General features: G+C 50.5%; 2 protein-coding genes, 1 long non-coding RNA gene and 1 pseudogene across 3 annotated transcripts; 2 read left to right on the forward strand and 2 right to left on the reverse strand.

The window, feature by feature from the left end:
- The first annotated feature begins 3,600 nt into the window (after window positions 1-3,600).
- On the forward strand, window positions 3,601-8,282 carry LOC136520393 (uncharacterized). The gene is made up of 12 exons (XM_066513895.1): window positions 3,601-4,376; window positions 4,483-4,603; window positions 5,034-5,117; window positions 5,708-5,824; window positions 5,918-6,112; window positions 6,204-6,395; window positions 6,500-6,984; window positions 7,117-7,216; window positions 7,357-7,416; window positions 7,501-7,593; window positions 7,676-7,795; window positions 7,928-8,282. The coding sequence occupies exons 1-12, from the start codon at window positions 4,294-4,296 to the stop codon at window positions 8,249-8,251; spliced, it is 1,974 nt and encodes a 657-aa protein (XP_066369992.1). The 5' UTR covers window positions 3,601-4,293; the 3' UTR covers window positions 8,252-8,282.
- Window positions 8,283-8,422: 140 nt separating this feature from the next.
- On the reverse strand, window positions 8,423-11,189 carry LOC136520394 (cytochrome P450 716B1-like). The gene is made up of 3 exons (XM_066513896.1): window positions 11,064-11,189; window positions 9,191-10,224; window positions 8,423-9,110 (listed from the first exon to the last, which is right to left on the reverse strand). Exons 2-3 carry the CDS (start codon window positions 10,143-10,145, stop codon window positions 8,617-8,619), a joined length of 1,449 nt encoding a protein of 482 aa, XP_066369993.1. The 5' UTR covers window positions 10,146-10,224; window positions 11,064-11,189; the 3' UTR covers window positions 8,423-8,616.
- Window positions 11,190-11,216: 27 nt separating this feature from the next.
- LOC136520395 (uncharacterized) lies at window positions 11,217-13,563 on the reverse strand. Its single transcript, XR_010775234.1, has 3 exons — window positions 13,145-13,563; window positions 12,862-12,927; window positions 11,217-12,700 (listed from the first exon to the last, which is right to left on the reverse strand). It is a non-coding gene; the product is annotated as an uncharacterized lncRNA (long non-coding RNA).
- Window positions 13,564-22,071: 8,508 nt separating this feature from the next.
- On the forward strand, window positions 22,072-24,593 carry LOC136522273 (tyrosine-sulfated glycopeptide receptor 1-like; annotated as a pseudogene).
- The last annotated feature ends 445 nt before the right edge of the window (window positions 24,594-25,038 follow it).

Raw genomic sequence — 25,038 nt, forward strand, 5'->3', positions numbered from 1 at the left:
GTATCTTCAATTTTACTTGCCATATTTTCTGTGATAGACAATGTAACTAAGGTTAGGTGCAGTAATATTTGACAATGAACTAAGCTGGCCTTTTAACTTAATTATTATGTCTCTCATGTTTTTTTAGATTATTTTAAAAATAACTTTATTTATTTAATAATTAGTGCAATCCTAAAAACTGCTAGTTTAATCTCTAAAAAATACGCCTAAAGATATGGTGAGATGCCAATATAGGTGCCGAGACCCATGAAAGCAGTCTTCATGCCATCCCTAACGTGCACCAGTGCTTCGTCAAAACTCATGGAGCACCAAGAGCAAGGTCCCTATACTCTCTCTAGTTTTTTTTTATGTTGTTGTTTAGGGACAAGTCTCCAAAACTTAGTTTTCACTATAATTTATGTTGCAATTAGTCCACCAACCGTATTGACACATTATTTAGAATCATATTAAACATAAGCATCAGATGTTATTGTTTAGTACTAAGACTAATAAAATTTACTTATATTGCTCACTTTTTAACATAATTGGCATAATAGATATTTCCTCTTTCCCTGAATAAATCAATTTATAGAGTTGTAAGTCAAACATTTTTTAAATATCGACGTAGTGGGGAAAGAGCATTTTGACGCGAATCAAGCCATGGATCAGGCGGTCTTAAAATCTAGTGTTAAGGAACTTAAGGACACTGCAGTGTTCTTTTTCTCTTGAGAGTTGAGAGGAGATGAGCTTTCTGTTTCCGATTACGTCGACTGATGGTCAAAATAGGCTCGGCTCCTCAGCCATGGCCCATGTCTGTCTTAAATTGTTGGCTTTCTAGTTTTCTCCGTGAATTGTAGTGGAGTGGGTGCAGCTCCAATCAAACATGAGCTCATTAGGCCTGACAAGAGTTTGCTACAATCGGAACATATCTCCAGTATATGTCTCAACAGGTCTAGGTGATACCTCTCTAAAAAAGGAAATGGTGATAGACATGTGGATTACAGCTTTTACTTGTATCTGTATCCTCGAAAAAAAAACTCGGTTCTACTACTACTACGACTTGTTCAAATTAGCCCCACTTTTTCTGCCAACGTCTTGGCAAAAACTGGACGATGGATTTGACGCCCAAAAAGTTCATGTCTGCTTGTCTCTGCTAAAATCCAAACATCCTTACATTGTTAAAATTTCTGCTCGGATAAAGCTTCACGAGGTGGCTGCGAGCCTTTTCCTTTCCTGCAGGCGTGGTTCAGATCAAACGAGTGACCAGTGACTAATAAAGCTCCGAACAGTGAAGGTACAACTAAAGTTTCATAGCAAAAATAAAATGAATGGTATTGCCAAACGCTGTAAACGGCCATGACTCATGAGCTGTTGGTTAACTGTAGACCACAATCAAGATTGGGTTTATGGAGGTAAATAAGGGCCTGTTTGGGACTACTCTGCTCCACCTTTTTCAGCTCTGCTCCACCAACTCCACCACAGAGCAGCTCCACTGTGGAGTTTCTGGAGCAAGTGGATCTGTTTGGCACGCAGTTTAGCTCTAGCTATGGAAACAAGAGGTTTGTATAGGAAAGGTCTACTATGCCCCTGATCGATGTTTGGTGTATGTTCTGTTGTATGCAGAGCATGTGTAATTGAATATTTTTTTTTACCAATTCAAATATGGTGTAATATTATAATCTCATTTAATTTATTGGAGAAAAGTAAAAAACAAATATTTCGGCCAAATAATTACATACTTTTGTCACGTAAATTTCAAAGCGCTTGATGGATAATTGACAAAGTTTATATTTCGGATACAAATATGGTGCATCGGTAGAGCCATTTGATCTAGCCACATATTTGAAGTACCTTTCCGGAATCTCTGGAACATAATTTGGATCACGGTCGCCCCTGACATATTTATGCCCCTGACATATTTTATGCTTTATTAGTAATTATTTGCACGTTCGACTCACGCATCAATTAGTCATCAGTTCATCACTATTGTGCAGCCATCGACTCACGCATCAATCACAATAGGTAAATAAATCAATAGATTGCTAGAATAATAATCAGCAAGCAATCAAAGTGACAAGACATTCAGAGGCTAAACTGAACTGAACAAGCCATTCAGAGGCTAAACTGAACTCAACGCGTATGTTCAGAGAAGAAACTGGTCCACCCCACTGCTCCTCACCTGCACCTCCAAGCGCCTGCATTGCTCAACGAGTTCCTGCTCCTCGTCCATGGCAGCCTCACTGCCTGAGCCCCGCGGTAGTAGTCGGCTGCGGAGGAGCGCGCCGTTGGAGAGCAACGCACCGAGGTAATCCGGTGCGCAGTGGCCAGACGGAGGATGCAGTCGCGGCTTCACGATGGAAGGGGGAGGGGCGAGCAGATTTCCTCCTCCGGCGGAGTCGCGGTGGCCGCGGGAGCTCCTCCTCCGGCGGCGGCCGGCGGCAACCGCGGTGCCCGCGGGATCTCCTCTTCCGGCGGAGTCGCGGTGGCCTAGCAAAGTCTCGGTGTCCGCGGGATCTCCTCCGTCAGCGGCGCCCTCTTCGGCAGCGGCCGACGGCATCCGCGGGATCTCCTCTGGCGGAGTCGCGGCTCACAGGGAAGAAGAGACGAGGACGTACGAAACGAAACGTCGGTTGGGGGGCGACGGGAGGAAATAGAACGAAACGGTATTTGTGTAACGAGTGGCAATTGCGGGTAATTACCTCCAACTCCACGAGGACATACGAAACGTTGGTTTGTGGAGTACCCTCTGAGGAGCTCCGCGAAAAACATGGAGTTGGACTAAAACTCCATCTTTTTTTGGGAGCAGAGTTTGTGGAGTTGGACCTATTTGGCAGGAAAGTTTAGGAGCAGAGCTATAAAAGGTGGAGCAGAACAGTCCCAAACAGGCCCTAAATAAAGGAGGAGGAGCAGTGTAGCAGTGGAGGCAGAGTGTAATGACATGACGCAGACCAACACACTGTCACTCACTCATCACTGTCACAGAGCACAAACACCCTGGCATTGACCTCAGAGCTACTCCTCCTAGTGGGGGTGGCCGAATGGATACGGCAAAAAATAACAAACGGCTCATCTTTTGATGCGGGAGACCAACGGTTAGACGCAGGCGAAAGCGCGTGCGTAGCCCGCGGGCCGCGGGCGCAAGCGCAAGGCTGCCGCTACAGCTCCGCAGCTGCGCTCCGCTCCACTCTCGGCGGAGATCCCGATCCTGCTGGAGCTGGACGAGCCACCCCCACCCATAAAGATTTCACAGATCCTGATGGCGTGGCGTGGTACGGACGTCACTACCTCGGAGGTTTTAATGTGTAAGACACGAGATCCGAACCAAAGCCATAAAGATCTCCTCCTACCTCACGTCCTCACCTCCCCGCCTCCAGCATTATCCTCCTGACGACGACGATCCGCAGGACCGCAGCTCAGAAACACAAAAACCCATGTCGGGCGGTTACTGAAAAGGACGAGCGAGAAGGAGGAAAGTTTCAGTCACGCAGATGCATGCATGCCGCGCGCGGCGTTTCCTTCTTTTCCAGCGCGAAAAAGGCACGGCGTCGTCCGTCCTCTCGTCCTGACCTGAGTCCTGACGGCTTCCCGGGCGGCCCACCCACTTGAAGCGCAAGCAAGCAGAAGCAAGCTGCCGAAGCCTCCGGTCCTCTGCTCCCCTGGCACACCAACTCCGCCCTCGCCCTCTTCACTCCCACTGCGCCGCGCCCGGGGGACCCGGCGGCCACGCGCGAGCAAGAGAGGACCGACCAGCCTGAGCTAGCTACCACCACTCCGCTGCGCTTTTTGACGCCCGCCCTACCAGCTACCACTCCATGCTGCGGCCCCCTGCCCCGCACCCGCACGCCGTCCTCCTGCCTCGCCAGGTCTCTCGGCAACGCAATTATTGCCGCAGCGAAGCGACAGGTGTGGCGTCAATGGCGTGGGTCTGACCCTGACCCTCACTGGCCCATCCATCCGTCGCCTACTACTCGCGTAGGAGTATTAGCTAGCTAGCTCCGGGTTGAGTGGAGCTAGTCATGGCAGCCATCATCATCATCATAGCCACACTTCTCGCTCGTCATCACGAGCTGCCGAGATAGTTGCGGCAGCCGGCAGCACAGTGTGCAGCCCAGCTGAGGCGGCTCCGTGTCCGTCCGTCCACTCGCGGCGCAGTGGCCGCCCTGCCTGCCCACGGGCTGTGTCGTGCGTGCGTGCGTGCACACATATGCGCCGCGGCGGGCGCCTTGTCGTTTGCTCTGTCCCGGCTCTGCTCGGCTAGCTGCGCGGGTGGATCGGAGGAGGGGGAGTAAAGAATTGGAGGCGGGCGCGGATTGGATGCTGTGCGTGCGCGCGGAGGACGCGCTGGCCGCCGCTGCAGCCGCGGCCGCGGCGTCCGACAAGATGCGCTCCGTGACCCTGTCAGTCCCTCTCCCTCTCCCTCTCTCTCAAACTTGCAAGTGTGCTTCGTTGGGTTGGGTCTTTGAGTGTGCTCAAAGTTGGCTCCTTTCGTCTGCGTGTGTGCAGGGGCGGGACGATCCAGAGGGCGGTGCGGAGGATGGCCGGCGGCCGGAGGAGACCCGGCGTCGCCTCGGCGGACCCGGGGACCGGCGACGCGTCGGCGTCAGCGTCGACCACCTGCTCCGGGGTTGGTTTTCGCTTCCCTTATGATCAAAGCCTTCGCATGCGCTCGCGCTTCTGCCATATTTCAGTAGCCGCGCAATTTCTGTGCAACTTGGGTTCATCGTTCGAGGATTGTTTTTTGTTGCGCTCAAAAACATTGGCAAGAATCTGCGGTGTTGTCTTGTGCATCGGGTAGGGTAGTGAGGTAGCATCAGCTCCAGACGAGCTGTCTGATTGCTTCGCGTTCCGTGTTCGAGAGGGGCCCAGACCAGATGAATCGTCGCTTTCCCTTTGTGCTAGTTCTTCACTGTTTGTACTTGTGGAGTTGTCACTTTCCTGCCTCGGATGTATCGTCGGATGGAATGCCTCGTTTCTTGCATTGGTTCCCAAACTGTTTCAGGTGATCTGTGAAATCTGATGCAGGTACTGGTCTGGTGTTTGTGTTTTCTTTGTAGGATGATACCAGCATTGGTAGTGCCAAGAGGGAAGGGGCACGAAGGTGCATCATGCAGCGGTACAGATCGCAGCTCGAGCAGGAAGTGAGTGTGTTTTCCATGGTTTCTGAACTCTACAATTTTGAATTTTGTAGCATGTTGTTTTCAGTTGAAAGAATTCCGCTTTGTTTCGAGTTGTGATGGGCTCTGTTCCTTTTAAATGGAAGCTGGCTAATATTGGTGGGCGGTGGGCATATCCAGTGCTTCGGCCCCGTTCGTTTGAACTTATTAGCCTGGCTTATCAGTCATGGTACAATGTTTTTCTCTCGCAACAAATCAACCAACAGTACTTTTTAGCCTGGCTTTTCAGCGAAACGAATTCATTGAAAATTGCTGATGAGAGTGGTCCTATGATGAAATCCATTCTCTAAAATTTGTACCCTGATTATATGAAGTTCGTTAAAATAATGTGCATTTTTTATTTTTCATGCCTTCCCATGTGCCTTTAACTTCATCAGTAATAGCATCACTGTGGTTCAAGCAATTTTCCATGGACACCTTTGATAAGGAAAGCTTGAATAGCTTCTATGACAGGAGATTATTTTTTTTGCAAGTTCAAAAGAACAAAAAGCAGGTATCCCAGATGTGATTGTGTACTAAGTGTGTAATACTCTGATCTTGACATACCTGTACAGGTTAAGAAATTGCAAAGGCAACTCCAAGAAGAGATTGATTTGCATCTGGCGTTGGCAGATGCCATTACATATAATGCGGCACTGATACTTAAGTCGTCTATAAAGCTTCCAGACAAGGTGCACACTTTAGATAAGAGTATTAATGTATTCATTTGTTTGTGACACTCGTCATGGACCCAGCAATCTTATGATATCCTATCCCTTTTAAAGGCACATGAGCTATTAATTAGCATATCCTCTTTGGAAACCGCTATCACAAAGCTTGAAGAGGATCTAAACCACCTGCATTACCAGTTATGTCATGCAAGGAATGAAAGGCTACTTGCAGAAAATAAGCCAGGATGCTTGCTACCTAGAGCATCAGATTGCCAACCCTCCACAGCTTGCGATTGTACAGGGCGAGAAGTAAGTTATCTTCACAAAGTTTAAATCTCTTTTTATAATTACGCTTTTTTACTATGAAATTAGTGACTGTTTCTTTATCAAATTTTCTAAGCCCGAACAAATGTTAAGAGATTTGAGATTCAGAGATTATCACCCAGTCGAAGAAGATTTTTCAACTGAACCTGAAGATCAGCAGGATGATGAAAAAGACGCTGAAGATGGAGAACGGGTATCTCTAAATATGCTGTTAGAAAAGCACCAAGATGTTTCTTTAACTGGACTGTTGGAACACCGAGATGAAGAGGTCCTACTCTGCACTGCATTCATATTTCTTAGTTTTAAATGCACATCTTGGGACCCAAGAAAATTAAGTTTTCAGTTAAGAAAAATCTAGTTGTATCCCTGCAGATGCAAGAGGCATGCTCTATGGAAAAAGAAGGCAAAGAAGATCAGAAGATAGATGTGTTACCATTTAGCCAGCCAAATTTGAAGAAAGGCAACATGAGTGGAAATTTGTGGATTAATCCAAATCAGCTCTCTGAAGAGATGGTGCGCTCCATGAAAGATATCTTCCTTCATTTATCTACATCTTCCAAGATATCACCAGAGGAGCCTTTTGCTAATTCATCTTCATCAGCAGAACGTCTGTCTGGTTCAACATTGACTACTTTGTCGGATTCATCTGTAATAGCCTCAGTGCTGCGCAGTCCTTCAATTGACTTGAACCATGATGATGGCATTCTTGATGAAATCAGAAACTTTGACCCATACAATGTTAATGGGAAGGAAGCACGGAGAGACATTGGAAGCTATTGTTCAGTAGCTGAAGTGTCTTGGATGTATATTGGCAATGAACAACTTGACTATGCATCTGGAGCTCTGAAAAAGTTCAGGTTTCCAGCTAAACACTTGCCTTCAGTTATTGATTATAATTAACACATCGAATGCTGAAAAATTTACAACTAAGAAGCACTGCAATTTACTTGTAAGCGGTAATAACTATTTCTCCCTTTCTCCTTTTGCAGATTTCTTGTGGAGCACCTATCAAAGGTTGACCCATCTTGTATGAACTGTGATGAACGGTTAGCATTTTGGATTAACCTGTACAATGCATTAATAATGCATGTAAGTGTGATTTATCACCTTTTTTAAGAATGTCAATAAGTTACTTTGTTAGAGATAGAAGTTGATGTTTTCTTTCGTTCATTATTGTCAAAATAGTATTGCACCCTGAACACCGTGCATGTTTACTTGAACTTTACTAGGCTTATTTGGCATACGGTGTCCCTGAAAATGACATTAAGCTTTTCGCACTAATGCAAAAGGTTTGATTAAATGTCGCTTTGGTTTATAACTTTCTCTGAAATTTAAAGAAATAGTATTTTGACAAGCTAGTGATAATGTTACAGGCCTGTTACACGATCGGTGGGCAGCCTGTCAGTGCAGCTGAAATAGAGTTTGTGATTCTGAAGATGAAGACTCCCGTGCACCGGCCACAACTCGTATAACTTTGTTCATCATTTCCAGGTCCCTCCATTGATCATACAAGTTGAAAATCCATCTTACTATTTTCGTCCTTTTCAGTCCTTGATGCTGGCCCTTCACAAATTTAAAACATCAGAGAATCTCAAGAAATATTCAATCGATGATACTGAGCCCCGTGTTCTCTTCGCACTCTGTTGTGGGATGTTCTCTTCACCTGCGGTAAGTGAATGGGTAACAATGGAACTCTGTTAACAAGAAATTCTGTTTCCAGTGTGCATAAAGGTGCCATAATACTTGAACCATATTCTTTCCCTATTACCGTTTTGGAAATGATGACTTCCTATCACCCAGGTAAGGATTTTCTCTGCTGAAAATGTTCGAGCTGAGCTTCAGGAATCAATGAGAGACTACATCCGAGCATCAGTTGGTATAAATGACAAGGGAGAGCTTATAGTCCCCAAGTTACTGCAGAGTTATGCCAAAGGCATTGTGGAGGACTCTCTACTCGCCGACTGGATCTGCCGTCATCTAACACTAGACCAAGTCGCTGCAATCCAAGATACATCATCGTCGCATAAGCAACGCCTTCTTGGAGTGCGCAGTTTCAGCGTCATCCCATTTGATTCAAGATTCCGGTACCTATTCTTGTCCAAAAACAGTAGGTGCCAGAACTGAAACAAACTGCGTTTGCTCTATGTGCAGAAAGCCACTAGAGTGGGCGTTTGACATAGTGAAAAATGAAAAAAAAAACTAAGTAAGTTAGCTGTGCTGTACATTTTGTAAATTTTGGGGTGACTAGGATTCTTCTCTGTATGTAAAATTCAGTTAGCTTTTGTACATCGAGCAAACCCAAAATATAACTGGAGATTCGGATGGTTCAGTTTCAGGTTAGTGGCTTAATTATTGCCAAGTAACACAAAATTATCCTGCAAATTCACAGCCAGTAAACCTGCATCATGCCTCTTGGGTATGTACATCCAGCAAAGTGAACTATGGCTGCGACTGAACTTTACAAGGCGATTGCTCAACCGAGCGAGCATTCATTTCTGAATAGGTTCGATGTCGATGAGGAGGCCCTGAGACGGGTACGGCAGCGGGAACCTGGAGAAGCTGCGGTCGCAGCCGGCGGCGAGCTTCCACCTGAAGCGCGTCACGATGTGGTGCACGGCCACCAGCGTCTCCACCCTGGCGAACTCGTTCCCGGGGCAGACGCGGGCGCCGCCGCCGAAGGGCACGAAGGCGAAGGGCGGCACCGCCGACGCGTTCTCGAACCGAGCCGGGTCGAACCTGCCGGGCTCCGGGAAGATGGCCGGGTCCCACTGCGTCATGTTGGCCGCGTGGATCACCTGCCAGCCTTTGGGTATGAGGTAGCCGCCGTACTCGACGTCCTCCACCGTCTTCCTCATCATGGTGAACACCGGAGGCACCATCCGCAGCGTCTCCAGCGCCGCCGCCCAGGTGTACCGCATCTTGCCGAGGTCCTCCCACGACAGAGCCTCCCCGGCCGCCTTGCTCCGCGCAATCTCTTCTTGCTCTGATCGGATTGTATCGTCCATGGATTAGAACAACCCATCAGCGTGTCTGCTAGAGCTTAGCTATGATGAAGGGAATTACCCTGGACAACTTTGTCGTAGGCGTCCTTGTCGGCGTCGAGCTGCCGGATGAGGAAGGTGAGGAGGGCGGCGGTGGTGTCGTGCGCGGCGACCATGAGAAACATGACGTTATCGATGATCTCCTCGTCAGGCAGGCCCTCTGAGAGCATGAGGCTGACAACGTCGCTGGCCGGCGAGCTCTCCCCGCGCTCCAGCTTGGTCCTCCTCTCCTGGATGACCCCGGCGACGGCGCGCCGCCCACGCTGGCTCGCGGCGAGGCACCGGCTGTATGTGGAGAAGGGCAGGTTCACCGGGACCGCCCAGATGCCCCTCACCAGCTCCTGGAACTCCGTCCAAAGCTCCCGGCGGACGGCGCCCGTCCTGAGGCCGAAGATGGCGGTGCACATGATATCGAAGGTGAGCGACTTCATGGACGGCATCACGGCCACGGTACCCCGGCCGCGCCACTCGGCGTCGAGGTGGCTCCGGACCTCGCCGTCCATGCTGGCGACGTGCCTCTTGACGGCGTCCACCCTGAGGAACTGCACCATCATGGCCCTGACACGGCGGTGCTCGTCGCCGACCACGTCCCTGATCGTCCGGCGGCCCACCATCCGGGCGAAGGACTCGGGGGTCTTGGCGGTCACCCCGGCGCTGGTGAAGATGAACTTGTTGGCGGTGGTGCCGACAAGGAAGGCCGTCGGACAGCCGAAGAGGCGCAGCCGCGACACGGACCCGTACGTGGCCACACACCGCCGGAGCCAGTCGTCGGCGGTGTTGGCCCGGAGGGCGCGGACCAGGCTCAGCGTCTGCCCGATGAAAGGCAGACCGAATGAGCCCGGAGGCAGGGGTGCTTTCGGATTCGTCTTCTTGCCGCCGGCGCTGGCAGAGAGGAGGCCGAGCAGTACGGGGACCGATGCTACAACCGCGAGGACGACGGCAACTGCAGCCGCCAATGTCGCCGGAGCAGCATCCATTGCTTCCGATCAAGAGCTTGCACTTTGCAGTAGTACTTCCTTGTTAGGTTCCTACTCCACATTTCTTTCGAGGTGATGCCTTGTGGTTGGAAGGTGGATGCCATTGGAGTAGGGACAAGATGATTAGTCATTAGTCAGCATATGATGACAACATAAAGATAAACAAGAAAACAAGTGGACGAAAAAGACAGATAGGATAGGGAATGGTATATTGGTAATCTCTATATAGGCATAGCCCGCTAGAAAAACAACTTAATGTTCCTTTCACTAGGGTGTTGCCTGTTGGGACTTGAACACCAAGATAAATATTTCTCAGTATTATACATTGGTGCCATTTTTTTTTTAAAAAAAAGAAGTGAAGTTTTCAACGGAACAAAATTTTATCTGTATTCCTGCATTTGCAAGAGGCTCCAGAAGAATAGACAGACTAACAGGGGGTTGGGGGAAACTGCCCACATGACTTTGAATTTCACAAACAACTTGTGAGATGGTGTGTCCCTGTCTATGTTACGATGAGTAATTGATAAGATGGTATGAGCCTTTTGGTTGTGTTCAATTGAGATTGACTATGGTGGACTAATCAGAGATGTTGAGTTGATGAGTGTGTTGTGTGGAGGAAATGTATCTCTTGGTTTGTGATGTGTAGGTATTGGATGCGATATGGTGGCTAACGCTGAGTGATTAAGGTCAAGCAAGTTTTCGCGTCAACTGATCCAAAGGCAGTGAAGAACGAACAAGGAGGTTTAGGACAGATCAACCAAGAGTTAGTGCATAGGCCATAGGCGATCCGCATCATCCTCAACTAAATTTATGGAGACAACATCGACTAAGTCAAGGTGGGCATCAAGGTCCACGAAAACATTTAGAGCAGTCATCCTCAACTACTACATGAGTACATGACACTGCTGACATACGTACCCCGTTATGGCCTCATCACTGCAAGAACTCGCTACTGAACTTCCGCCCCAAGTTTATGTGGGACTCACTTTCTTGTGTTTCCAAAAATATAAGAAAACTAGCTGGAACCCCGCGGGCTAGCAAGCTCTGAATCATAGGAGCAGTTTTGAATCGTAGGAAAGCAGAAAATGTCTGTTACTGAAGGCCACTTTTATATACATGAGCCTTATGTTTTTCATCAGATTCATACCTTGGTTGTAGCACATGAATTGCATTGAAACTAAAAATCTCCACACAAAAATGCATGAAGAGGGTATTCTGCTTGATTTTCGTAGCATACCACTGGCCCAACATACAGTAATGTTAGCTTTGACACATATAAGTTTACTAATAAAAACAGTCAAATATATTACACATGTTAGTATCCTTAAATATTGGCACCTCTGAGAATTTGTCACATTGTACAATGTTCTCATAATAAAATACAATGCGGTTGTTCCAAAACTAAAAATACTTCTTGAATTCTTCCTCATGCTTAGCAAATCTGGTATAAATTCTACGCAAGACATCTGGCAAATTAAAGGCACTGTAGGATAAGAGGGTAAGGCATGAGATAAATGTCAATTAGCAAACAATAAGCACATAAATATTTGACCATGTACTGCCGTGTGAGTTCATGGATAAATATAGCAGATAAAATGGTACATACAGGAAATGAGGTATCTGCCTATTGTGTATATTTTAGATGGCAGTCCACATTGCCCAAACAAAAAATATCTGATGCAACTGATCTTGGTAGTAATCTAATTTGAACTCACCAGTCCTGTGCACGTTGAAGAATGTGACAGTATTAACCAACAGAAGCATGTATTATATTAGAGGAAATTTTGTTCTTGAAAAGAGACCTATGAAGTCTACTATAGCAAGCACATGAGAAGACAAAGCTTTGGTGCCAAAATTTGGACTGCATAAAAGGGTGGAATGAAGATAAAAAAATCAACCTATCATCTACCTTATTAGCTGCAATGTTTCTGTACATCACTATCAGAGACCCAGAATATAATATATACCATAACAATAACAGATCTTAGAATTTTGATTCATGCATTATGTCAACCAAGGCCCCAACAGCCTTTTCATTAGATAAATTAGAAAACCACGGGCAGGTGTATGTAATCAGTTGAAACATGCATTTCAGGTGAACTCAATCACTGAAGCCCAAATAATCATTTAGAGGCAAACAACAGGATAGACAATATAGAATCTTGAATGTGGAACATTGCCCAAAGTTTGGAAAGGTAGGCACCTATGGGAATTGCCTCGAAGTATCTAGACGACCTGAACACACTGTTAGATGTGGGTGAATGGTAGTAAAAGAGATAACCCGATGACTTTGAAAGGAATAAGGAACGGAAGTACCTGTGGAGTATAAGTGGGTCATTGCAATCAAGGAGTCAATCTTTCGAGTGTCATTTTTGCAATTTTTTCGTCATGGGAGATTTGCAAACATGGGACTCGAAACATCGGTCATTTGCAGATTTGACCCTGGACCCACATTCATAGACACAGATGGACCCACTTGTCATCCACCCGAGTGTCATCATAATCAAGGAGTAGACTGTTAGCTGCATTCGATACTACTTATACCTATTGCTATCCTGAAAAGGATCAGATGAGAATGAATATGTATAACCAATAATCAGGTTATGAAGATACAAAAGAAGTATGGTTAGGAGAAGAAAAAAAAACACACGCAAGGAAAATAAGAATGGTGTAATGTCTCGAAATCTTGTTTCTTTGCTAAAATATGGGAATGTACCTTATTCTCTTCGAGAAGCATATCCTGAGTTCAGTCGTAATGGACAACCCTCTGCACGCGCCATATCTGTTGTAAACAAAGAACGGAATTTGGTCATATGATGGAAAAATATGCAAGGACTAATTGCATACTGACACACTGAAAGTTTGGTTGTGCAGGTGACGGCTGTATAGGCAGCATCCATTTTTTTTTCCTTCATTTTTTTTTTTGGTTTGGCATTCCATCAAGCGACGTAAAGGCAGAAGAGAGAAAGGTGAAAGAGAACAGGGATTGAAGGCCTTACCGTGTATGGGGAGGAGGAAGAACACGGAGCAGGGCTGCCCCTCCGCCTGGCGCGGCCGTGAAGCCGGTGGAGAAGGGCGGCGGCGACGGCGGACACCTGCTGTCTGAGGTTTCCGGCAAGGGTTACATCCTTTCGTCTGTGGCCGCGAAGACGAAGCGGAGGCAGCGACGGAGGGAGCCGGACGGGCAAGCGTGTCCGCGGCTGTCGGCGGTGGCGCGGGCGTCAGCAGCCGCCGGCTTCCTCCGATGGATGCGGAGGTCGCGGTGAGGGGAGGGAGCCAGCGATGGGGACGGCCGGAGCGACGATGGCGCTAGCAGAGGCGGCGAGCGGCGCGGAGGGCACGCAGGCCGCGGGACAGCGGGCGGCGGAGGGCACCGGGGCGCGAGCGGCGCAGAAGGTTCGCGAGCCGGAGAGAGGCTTTTAAATGTATGCCACTAAGAAAGTTTAATTACACACGAGCCCTGAACTTCTTTGCACTCTAAGTGGATCCGGTCAGTCAAAACATCCATAATACCGCTCTCATTCCTATCCTCTCTCTTCTCGTGCGTGCGGCCGGGCGGAGCTCGCCCGCGCCCGCGCGCGCCCGCGACGGCCGGGGCGGAGCTCCCCGCGCCCGCGCTCGCGGCGGCCGGAGCTCCGCCGGGCGCAGACACAAGCGGAGGAGGAGATGCTGGACGACGAGGAGCAGGCGGTGGCGGGGGTGGGGGCACCGTGCGGGGCGTGCAGGACGCTGCGGCACGACTTCGCAGCCGTGCACGGCGTCTTCGGTGTCCAAATTGGTGGCCACGTCCGCGAGCGAGCCCCCCGGCGCGAACTCAAGGAGCAGCTGGTAGCCCCCGTCGGGCGCGGCGCGGACACCCAGGCAGGGACGACGTGCGGGGACCGGAGCGCGGACACCCAGGAAGGGACTTGACCGCGAAGAGCGCGCTCGAGGCTTCGTCGGCGGCGAGCGACACCACCGCGCCCGACGCGCCGCGGCCGAGCATGCGGACGCGGCGTCCCCAGCTCGCGCGTACATGCCCAGCAGCGCGGTGGCCATGTACGGTTTGCCGGAGAGCGCCAGCTTCCCTGCGTACCCGTGTAGCGCGCACCCGACCGTAAGGCCGCTGATGAGGACATGGCACCTTCGGATACGAACAATGATTATAAGGTGCGCTCGTTCCTACATTTGCATAGTGGCTTTGGTTATAATTCACTTGGTTCCACATGTACATGTCACTATTGATGTAGGTTCAAATGTGTTTTATAATGGAAGTTCATCAAAGTTGAACTTTCAGTTCGTCGGCAGCCCGATAGTGCCTCATTGGGAAGGCCATAACTCATCCATCCGGAGTGTGATCGAGGTCAATGAGCACTTGATGGAAAGCTTGTTTGATAGGCTTTCAAATAGATCTGGTTCCATCTCAATATCACGTCGGCAAGGCCTCTAAATCACCAATATATTCTGTCGCTATTTCTGGCAAGAGCTACACTGTCGTCATGGGCTTGTTAGACATCCTTAGGACCCAGGCCCAAGTTGGAGCACGCCCCAAGAAGATGGAGAACGCCTAAGAGATGGCCTTGGACGTCCTCCTCCTTGGCCACCACCTTAGGAGGCCAGCAAGGACGTCCAAGCCAAGCCAGAGGCCCAGTCCAATCCGAGTTCGAGTCTGCCTCGGCCATCAGGACTAGTCTGCAATAAAACGGACACCCAGGACGCATTCGAACTCCGTTTTCAATGATCCACATATGGATGGAAAGATAATTTGATAAGGAAGCCAATCCAAGTAGTTTCACATCAAAAGCTCTTCGGAATCAATGGAAATCGTCGAAACAAGTCAGCATCCAGAATCTGTCAGGGTACTGCGACACCTTCTTTTGGGCTGTTAGGCCTGGTAACGTGTTGGGACACCTTTAGGACGTCAAGAGGGATCCTTGGACGTCCCTTAGGCTATATAATCAGTAGCCACCACCTACTTTATGGTTTGGGTTTTGTTTTAGATCAATCTGTCATTGAACAGTCGCCGTTATCGGTTTGCAAGACCCCAACTTCGAGTGCTTAATCATTCATCTGCAATTGTCACTTTAATTGAGTTGCGTTTTATCTTGTTCTTGCTTGTGTTCTTCGATTCGCAGCAGGGATTAGCCTTCTTGGCGAGGTCAACCGGATTGTGACACGGTTGATAACCAGAGGAGACGTGGTGCTAAGATTGCAGGGTTTAGGTCTTTGTGATCTGAAGCCGGATCGGTGTGTCGCTCTCCGAACAAATCGTTGTTTATCTTGAACCTGACGGAAGATCGGGATCCCCGTCTACATTAGCCGCTGCAAGCCAGGAGGGAGGTCGAGAGGGTGTGCGCAGTGGGGAGGAGGCCGTGGGGGGACAGCAGCATCTCGGAGAGGAGCGCCAGTGCCGTGTGGTGGAGGCCATGGGGGATAGTAGCATCTCGGAGAGGAGCGCCAGCGTCGCGTGGTGGAGGCCCCAGGAGGAGTGCGCGTGGATGGCGGAGGTGTAGAAGACGATGGTCGGGCCGGGCGTGCGGCGGAGCAGCGCCACGGCGAGGTCCAGGCGGCCGGACACGGCGTACGCGCGCTGGAGACGGAAGGCCACGGCTTTGTCCTGGTCCACGTCGGCGCGCACCGCCGCGGCGTGGAGCTCCGAGGCGCGGCGCACGAACGCGCAGCCTATGTTACACGGATACGTCTAGGAAGGTACGTATCGCGTATCCGATACGTATCGGATACGGATACGTGTCAGATACGCCAAGGATACGTATCGTCGGAGTATCCGAATTTTAATAATTTTTGCGAATATTGGATACGTGGGCTGATACGTATCGGCCATATGGGATACGGCCCGGCCCAATAACAGAGTCACATATTCTCTCAACCACGGATCTGCAGCTGAAGGGGAGGGGGAGCAAGAGAGAGCACCTTAATCTGGCTGGGCAGCAGGCAGCCAGTGGCCAGCTTGCCCGCGGCCGAGGACGCCGCATTGGGGACGGCCTCGCCTGGGCGCCGAGCCGCCGCGCCACCACACCGGGGGCCTCCACGCTGGGGGGCAGCCTCGCCTGGGCGGCGAGCCGCCGCGCTGCCACGCCGAGGGGCCGCACCGCCGTGCAAGGCGCCTGCCTTAGTCGCCGCCGCGAGAGAGGAGGGAGAGGGAGGAGGCGCGGATGCGGACGCCGCACCGGGAGAGAGAGGGAGGGAGGCATCGGGGCCGGCCGCAGCACCGCCACCTTCGGAGAGTGAGGGTCGAGAGAGAGGGAGAGGAAGGGACGACGGGGGCGGGGGACGGGGGCGGCGGCGCGGGTCACGGGAGGCGTGGGTGCGCCTCGTGGCGTGGGAGACCGAGAGGGAGAGGATGGGTGCGATTTTTTTTTGCGATGGGGAAGGGAGGGGTGAGAGGTTTTTTGGATGGGAATTAAGGGCGACGTGGCCAGCTGCTGTCCACGAGAAGCTATTCCGGGCGACGTGGCTCGCTGGACGAATTTGGGGCGACGTGGCCGGTGCGAGCTGCCGCGGTGAAACGTCGTATTGAAAAAAGGTTAAATGACCTATTGCAATGTTTTATTGTTATCACTTATTAGTTTTAAATAGCAGTTACAGTACTCCTTTGTCCTCTCCTCTCCTCATCTCCTGTCAACTTCAGAGTTCAGACTCCAGTACACTAGTAGTACAAGGTGATGTACTGAACTACTATTGATTACTGAATACTCAAGTAGTCAAGTTTTAGTAATAAATTGATTGATAGTTGGTTACTTGGTTTTTTGGTGCAAATTCTGGACTTGGAGTCTTGGAGAACTCGACAATGGACAATTGAAGATTTGAAGAATGGAGATGCTTCCGGAGTTCCGGTCTTTGCTTTGGCTGGTACTTGCTAATTTACTATTGCAAGGTAATTTACTACTTTCACTCTTTCACAATTTTAATATGCGCTATTATCTATATTTATTAAAAAACAGTAAAACGTATCCACGTATCGGATTTCTTAGGAAATTGCCGTATCTGCGTATCCGTATCCTTCCGATACCGATACGCGTATCCGTATCCGTGCAACTTAGTGCGCAGCCCACCAGTAGCGCCGCCGCGTGGTCCACCGTGAGGGCACCATGCTGGACACTACCATGAGGCCGAGAGTTTTAGAGAGAGCGTTTGAGAGAGAGAGGACAAGGATGAGAGGGATATTATGGACGTTTTGACTGACCGGACCCACTTGTCAGGACTCCCAAACGGTGAAAACAAACAGAACACCGACGGAATGGCCTGAAGAGCAAAGAAGTTCAGAACGATGGCACTCGTGTGCGGTCAATTTTTTTAATGGCTTGTGTGTAATTACAAACTTTCTTAATGGCATACATGTAAAAGCCTCTTTTTTTATTCCTGTTAACCGTATGTGGGGGATGTAGAAGTGTAAGGTGGAGGCGCTGATATGTGGACTGCTGATTCAAAATCTAATGGACAGGGAAAAAGGGCGACGTGGCCGTTTGTGGGATCAGATAAGGTAGTATAGGAATAAGGGAAAAGATGAGTGTCGGGACTAATACTAGGATATCCGAAAAGGAGTAGCTAATAACCATCAACATTGATTCATCCGAGAAGTCAAGAGTGCGACTACAGCTCCAACCGACCCCCAGGTGCGCAAACTCCGCCTCGTTCGACCCCTGAGGGGTGGCTCCGCCTCGTCCGACACCGAGGCCACGGGCTCCGCCTCGCCCAACACCGAGGCCGCGGGCTCTGCCTCGCGTCGACCCCTGAGGGATGGCTCCGCCTCACCCGACCCCTGAGGGCGGACTCCGTCTCGCCCGACCCCTGAGGGTTGGCTCCGTCTCGCCCGACACCAAGGCCGCGGGCTCCGCCTCGCCCGACCTCTGAGGGCTGGCTCTGCCTCGTCCGACCCCTAAGAGCTGGCTCTGCCTTGCCCGACCCCTGAGGGCGGGCTCTGTCTCGGCCGACACCGAGGTCGCGGGCTCCGCCTCGCTCGACCTCTGAGGGCTGGCTCCGCCTCGTCCGACCCCTAAGGGCTGGCTCCGTCTCACCCGACATCGAGGCCGCGGGCTCCGTCTCGCCCGACCCTTGGGATTGGGCTCTGCCTCGCCCGAGCCTTGGGTTTGCACTCCGCCTCGCCCCGCCTCTGGGAAAGAACTCCGCCTCACCCGACCCCGAGGCCGGGGGCTCCGCCTTGCCTGGCAGAGACCCATACCGCCGCCAACCACTCCAAGTCCAAGCGTATGGGCCTGGGTCAAAGCTCTGACACCAGGAAGGAGACTGGCATGCCTCGATGTAACCCGCGACCACGACGGGCCATACCTGAGGGTTCACATCAGGAACAACATCTGGCGTACCGATGCTGTTTTGCCTAACCCCGTACGAACACTGACGGGCGCGTCAGTTCACCACGACATCCGCTAGGACGGGGTGGAGTGCCATGACCGGCGGACGATGCCTGCGCATGGCGCCAGTGACGGACAGGGCCGCGACGTGAAGCTGTCCCTATTGATGTCTACAGGGTCGGCGTGACTTGCATAGGAGAAAAGGACCCGACGACCCTAGGGGACCTCTTCTCCTTCTGACTCTCCTCTTTTCCCCCGCTGTAACCCCTGCTTTCTCTTGGCTTATAAAAGAAAAACCAGGGCGTTCCATTAGGGGGCATCGGACAAACCATCGCAACACATCGCATCGAACCGTCGGACTCGAATCTGATCGATCCATCAAACCCCGAACACGCAGCCAAGCAGCGATCGAGCTCTCGGCACCCATTCGTTCCTTCCTCCAGAGACTTGGGACCTGTCCCTCTCTCGACCGTTTGTAACCCCTACTACGAACTTTTAGTGCTAGTAACACGAGCAGCAGCAACAAATTGGACATAGGGACATTCTGCCCGAATCAGTATAAACCTCGTGTCCTCTTAGCATACCATCCAAGCCAGACATGCAATATTAGAAATTTACTTGTTGGTGTCAACTCGAAACACAGACAGTGGACATGCCAGGTAGGGGCCTTTTGCGTGTCTCGACATCCACACCAGGCCTCGGATAGCTAATCGCAATGTTAGCTGGGTCCCGGGCGCACACGTGCGCTTCAGGGACCTAGACTTCTTCGTCACGACAGAGGGAGAGCTGGGCGCCGGCTCCCGTAGCCGTCCAACCTCACCACTCCACAGGCCTCGATGCGACTGTCGAGGCATTGGGGGAGCTACAGCTGCACGCACCGGAGGTCCGCGCCCCCGGGAGCGACTAGCCCCCCCCGGCTTCGACTACAGGAGGTTAGAGCACCAGCTCAGCGCCTTCCTAAGACCCCGACCGTCCTAGGAGGACCTGCGTCACCTCGCCTTTTTGTTCACCAATGTCATGACGCAGCTAACCGGAGGAGAGCCGCTCTCTCTGGAATACCTCGTCTGGAGCGCCCCGATAGCGCTCCCGTGCAGGTCGCGCACCGCGGTTCTGGTGCATGAGCATCTCGGCCCCCACCATGACGCACGCAACACTCTCAATGCCTGCAGGCGTAACGCGCCCTCAGAACAACCCGATGAGGACGTGTTGATCCACCAGACGCAGCAAGGCGGCAGGTCGCGCACCGCGGTTCCGGTGCATGAGCGTCTCGGCCTCCACCACGATGCACGTGACACCCTCGACGCCCGCAGGCATACATGCGACGATGCGAGGGAGGGGGCTAGCCACGGCTAGCACCCACGTCGTGGCGGACGCTACGACAGCGAAGAGGACCGAAGCCCGAGCCCCGACTTGCCGGGATCTCAGGCCTTCGACCGACGCATCCTCAAGGGCAAGGCGAAGCGGGACGAGGACGCCGACGAAGGCGTCTCCAACAGTCCCAACAAGAACAAACAGCAGCGTGATGACTCGCTCGTGGCCATTACCGACCGTAAGGGAGACTGGAAGCCCACCGAGGGTACCCCGAACCACTTCGAGAGGCTACTCGAAGCACCTATACAAGGACTGCGGCCTCTTAAAGCGGTTCTTGTCCGAGGGCTTCAACAAGGGAGAGCATATGAAGGAGACCAGCTAGATGAAGCGCATGACGTTGCCCTCCTTCGCTCTGCTAAGTACCAGCAAGCGTTGCGCCAGTACCATGGCCGTCAAGTGCGGGGTCGGGCCTTCAACGTCGGGACCTGCTGCTCCACTTCGTCCAAAGCAACCAGAACCGCCACAAGTTCTCTCCGTCGTGAGAGGGACCACATGTCGTCGCGGGGGTGCTCCGACCAGGCACCTACAAGTTCAAGGCCATCGACGACGAAGTTTTCATCAATGCCTGGAACATCGAGTATCTACGTCACTTTTACCCTTAATATACGCACATTTTCTCTTATCAGTTTCATTATCAACTCCCCGATCTTTAGGTGACACCTGACCCCAGCAACGGTGGGGGGTCGGCCTCACTCGGGGGCTAATAAGAGCATATCTATCCGGTAGACAATCTTTACGTCTAACTAAAGATGGCAACGGGCAAAATGCCCGCGGATACAGGTGCTGCATGCCCGCGCCCACGACCAAAATTCCGTGCCCGTACCCGTGCTCGCCACCCGCCACGGGCACCATCCCATGCCCGCGCCCGCTATCCGCCGGCATGCCTTGCCCGCGGGCATGCCCGTGTGCCCGCAAGATCTAGAGGAGGGCGGTGGCGGCAAGACGACTGCAGGGCGGCGAGGACTATACAACAATAAATTTCCAATCGAGAAAGTAAAGTAGAAACAATTGTAGTTCCTATCTCAAAAAATCCAAATAAAAAAATGCAAAGCGGACAGGAGTGCTGTGCTGCTTTCCTCCAAGAGACCAAGACTTCAATCCTCATCCTTTAGCCAATCACGGACCAGAGTTGAAGGACCAGCAGTTCTACGCTTCTTTTCTCCTTTAGCCAATCATGGACGAGTGTTCAAGGATGCATGCCTGCTGAATGCGTGACTGCAAGAGAGAGGGAGTGCGGCTCTCGATCTGGAACGCATGCGGCATGCGTGAGCATGACTGCAAGAGAAGGGAGTGCGTCTCTCGATCTAGAACTTGCGAGCAAGAGGGACTGCGGGCGTGATGCTACGGGACCGCGGAAGTGCGACGCGCAATCGCGACTCGCTAAGCAGGCGGCGACGGCAGCTAGACGGGAGAGTGGGGAGTGGAGATATGTTGAGCAGTTAGGTTTAGCTGCTTTTATATGCGACTTTTGTGCTGGGCTTCAATGGGCCGTGAACAAGAATGTGGGCTGTTGGTTGCTAGCGTTGGGGGTAACGGGTATGGCGGGTTTGTGGGTGCGGGTAGCATATTTTCTCGCCCGTCAGCTGACATCCGTCGGGTTTGGAGACGTACCCGTATCCGTGCCCGCGGGCAGACTCATACACCTGTATCCTTGCCCAGCGGGTCTCTTACCCGCGGGCATGCGGATATTTTGTACCTGTTGCCATCTTTACGTCTAACCCTTTCTCACAATTAAGACCCGGAAGCAAAGTTTGCGGAAACAAACGCTGAGTAAAACTGGTCGGACTGCGAGAAACCTACGCCTCGATGGCTATGACGTCTTCGCTCACCAGCGTGGACCGCTGATTGAAAATCTAATGGACAAGGAAAAAGGGCGACGTGGCCGTTTGTGGGATCAGATAAGGTAGTATAGGAATAAGGGAAAGGATAGATGCATCTCGTTGACATTTATCCTATATTGAGAAGACTTGGACTGGAACACCGAAGGTGTAATCACAGCGACTTTTTTAGTGCTCTACAATAGACTTGGACTGGAACACCGAAGACTTGGATTGGAAATGTTAGTGGCTCTGAGCTCCGACCGTACTTACCCAGCGACTTTTTTAGTGCTCTAATATTCTACTGTAACTTTGTGTGGTTGGCTTTCCTGATTTTTTTTTATTTGCAGCGTTATGTAATTTGTGTCATCAACTAGCACAAGTTTTCTTCTCCTCCTTTCCATCGAGATCTTTAGATATATACAACAACCGAACTGCTCCAGTTTCATCAACAAGCATCTCTGCAGCAGGTGAGTTTCATGAGAGAATCATGCAGTCACTAAATTTGCCAAGAAGCAACAGTAGCACCTCCAAATTATATATACCTTTCTTTGGTCTTTCCTTCGTCCTCCTCTCTTGTGCGTCCCTCGCCAGCTCCTGTACAGAGCAAGAGAAGAGCTCCCTCATTGACTTCCGAGATGGGCTCTCGCAGGAAGGCAATGGCGGCCTCAACATGTCATGGGCCAACAGCACAGACTGCTGCCAATGGGAAGGAATCACCTGCAGCATCGATGGAGCAGTCACGGAAGTCTTGCTGCCTTCTAAAGGCCCCAAAGGGAGGATCCCAACATCTTTCAGCAATCTTACAGGGCTGCGGCACCTCAACCTGTCATGCAATTCAGTCTACGGCAGTCTGCCAGCAGAATTGGTGTTTTCCAGCAGCAGCAGCATCCTGGATGTCAGCTTCAACCACCTATCTGGTCCTCTGCAAGAGCATCAATCCCCAATTTCTGGCCTTCCTCTCAAGGTACTGAATATCTCAAGTAACTTCTTTACAGGACAGTTACCATCCACAACACTGCAAGTGATGAACAATCTTGTCGCTCTTAATGCAAGCAACAACAGCTTTACAGGACCATTGCCATCTTCTATTTGTATCAACGCCCCATCACTTGCCATGCTTAACCTTTGCTTAAATGACTTCAGTGGCACTATTTCCCCAGAGTTTGGCAATTGCTCCAAGTTGACAGTACTCAAGGCTGGCCACAACAACCTTACCGGAGGTCTACCCAATGAACTGTTTAATGCTACCTCATTGGAGCACCTTGCTTTTCCAAACAATAATTTGCAAGGAGCACTTGATGGTTCCAGCGTAGTCAAACTCAGTAATCTGATTTTCCTTGACCTTGGATCAAATGGGCTCGAAGGAGAGATGCCAGATTCTATTGGGCAGCTGGGAAGATTGGAGCAGCTCCACTTAGACAACAACCTGATGATCGGAGAGCTGCCATCGACCCTAAGTAACTGCAGAAGTCTCAATTATATCACCCTCAGAAACAATAGTTTTATGGGAGATCTTAGCAGAGTTAACTTCACCCAGATGGATCTGAGGACTGCAGATTTTTCACTGAACAAATTCACTGGAACAATTCCTGAAAGCATATATGCATGCAGCAATCTAATTGCTTTGCGGTTGGCTTACAACAACTTTCATGGCCAGTTCTCACCAAGAATAGCCAATCTCAGATCCCTTTCCTTCCTTTCAGTTACCAGTAATTCATTTACAAATATGGCAGATGTGATACGGAGTCTCAAGTGGTGCAAGAACCTCACCACCCTAGTTATGGGAACCAACTTCAAAGGTGAAACCATACCGCAGAATGAAGCAATTGAAGGTTTTGAGAATCTTCGGATCCTAACCATAGACGCATGCCCATTGGTTGGGTAAATTCCTCTTTGGTTATCAAAACTCACAAAATTGGAGATATTAGATCTATCATACAATCACCTTACTGGAACAATACCATCCTGGATTAACAGGCTCCCACTCCTCTTCTTTCTGGACATATCAAGCAACAGGCTTACAAGGAATATCCCAACTGAATTGATGGGGATGCCAATGCTACAATCTGAGAAGAATGCTGCCAAGTTGGACCCGAAGTTCCTTGAGTTACCTGTATTTTGGACACAATCACGTCAATACCGTTGGCTCAATGCTTTCCCCAATGTATTGAATCTATGCAACAATAGCTTGACAGGCATAATTCCCCAAGGGATTGGTCAGTTGAAAATGCTCAATGTCCTCAACTTTAGCACCAACAGCTTATCTGCAGAAATACCACCACAAATTTGCAACCTCACAAACCTGCAAACGCTAGACTTGTCAAATAACCAGCTCACAGGTGAACTCCCATCCGCATTGCGTAATCCTCACTTCCTTTCTTGGTTCAATGTGTCTAACAACGACCTAGAAGGGCCAGTTCCAACTGGAGGACAGTTCAATAAAAGGACGTACCCAGTGCAGAGAGCTCCCGCTCTGTGCGGGGTCTGGGGAAGGGTGTCAGTGGCAAGCCTTACCCTCGCTTGTGCAATGCGAGGAGACCGCGACTCGAACCCAGGACCTTCCGGTCACAGGCGGTAAAACTCTACCGCTTGCACTAGGCCCGCCCTTCTACTGGAGGACAGTTCAATACCTTCACAAATACTAGCTACATTGGGAATTCCAAGCTATGTGGTCCTATGCTCAGCATCCATTGTGGCTCATTAGAAGCACCTTCAGCCTCAATGAAAAGGAGGCACAAGAAGACCCTCTTGGCAGTTGTTTTCGGTGTCATTTTTGGTGGACTTGCTGCTCTTTCATTGCTTGCATGCTTCCTCATAGCACGGTTGGTATATGATGACCACACCGAAAACCTTGTTCCCCTACACAGGCGGTAGCAGTACTGACTATGTGATGATTTAGACTTCTTTACTTTATTACATCTTGTACTGTTATTCACTTGAACCTTATACTGCCATGTACAAGTTATTGAACCCTTTCTAGAGCTTTTCTGAAATGGTTGGCAGGAGATCTCCCGAACTTTTTAGAACCCTTTTTAGAACTAGCGCTGTTTAAACATTGTAGTGACATTGTGCACCATTGTCACCAGATTGGATATGTTTCTTTAAAGGAGATTAACTCTGCTTTTAAGAAAGCTAGTAACGCCTTAACGGGATTTACACGCTGGGGTTACCAGCTACAAATGCAGTACTGACAACAAGGATAACAAAAGATGTCCCACTACATATGAGAAGCCTATTGCTTGGAACTCTGGTTCTGCTCGCGAGAGATCGTAGATTGTATGTGTGGAGGATCGGAGGACGAGGTCGAAGTGCACGAGGAAGACGGCACGGCGGCGCCGTGGCTGCAGCGAGGGCGCGAGAGGGACGGCTAGGGAAGAACTCCCGGCTCCCAGG

Source organism: Miscanthus floridulus, chromosome 18, assembly GCF_019320115.1.
Source record: "Miscanthus floridulus cultivar M001 chromosome 18, ASM1932011v1, whole genome shotgun sequence".
Taxonomy (NCBI): Eukaryota; Viridiplantae; Streptophyta; class Magnoliopsida; order Poales; family Poaceae; genus Miscanthus; species Miscanthus floridulus.

Excerpts from the sequence above, each read along its gene's own strand:
- LOC136520394 (XM_066513896.1), bottom strand. The coding sequence starts at position 10,145 with ATGGATGCTGCTCCGGCGACATTGGCGGCTGCAGTTGCCGTCGTCCTC. Across the intron at positions 9,111-9,190 it reads CTACGACAAAGTTGTCCAGG|AGCAAGAAGAGATTGCGCGG; the intron begins GTAATTCCCTTC and ends CAATCCGATCAG.
- LOC136520393 (XM_066513895.1), top strand. The coding sequence starts at position 4,294 with ATGCTGTGCGTGCGCGCGGAGGACGCGCTGGCCGCCGCTGCAGCCGCG. Across the intron at positions 4,604-5,033 it reads CGTCGACCACCTGCTCCGGG|GATGATACCAGCATTGGTAG; the intron begins GTTGGTTTTCGC and ends TTTTCTTTGTAG. Across the intron at positions 6,113-6,203 it reads GCGATTGTACAGGGCGAGAA|CCCGAACAAATGTTAAGAGA; the intron begins GTAAGTTATCTT and ends AAATTTTCTAAG.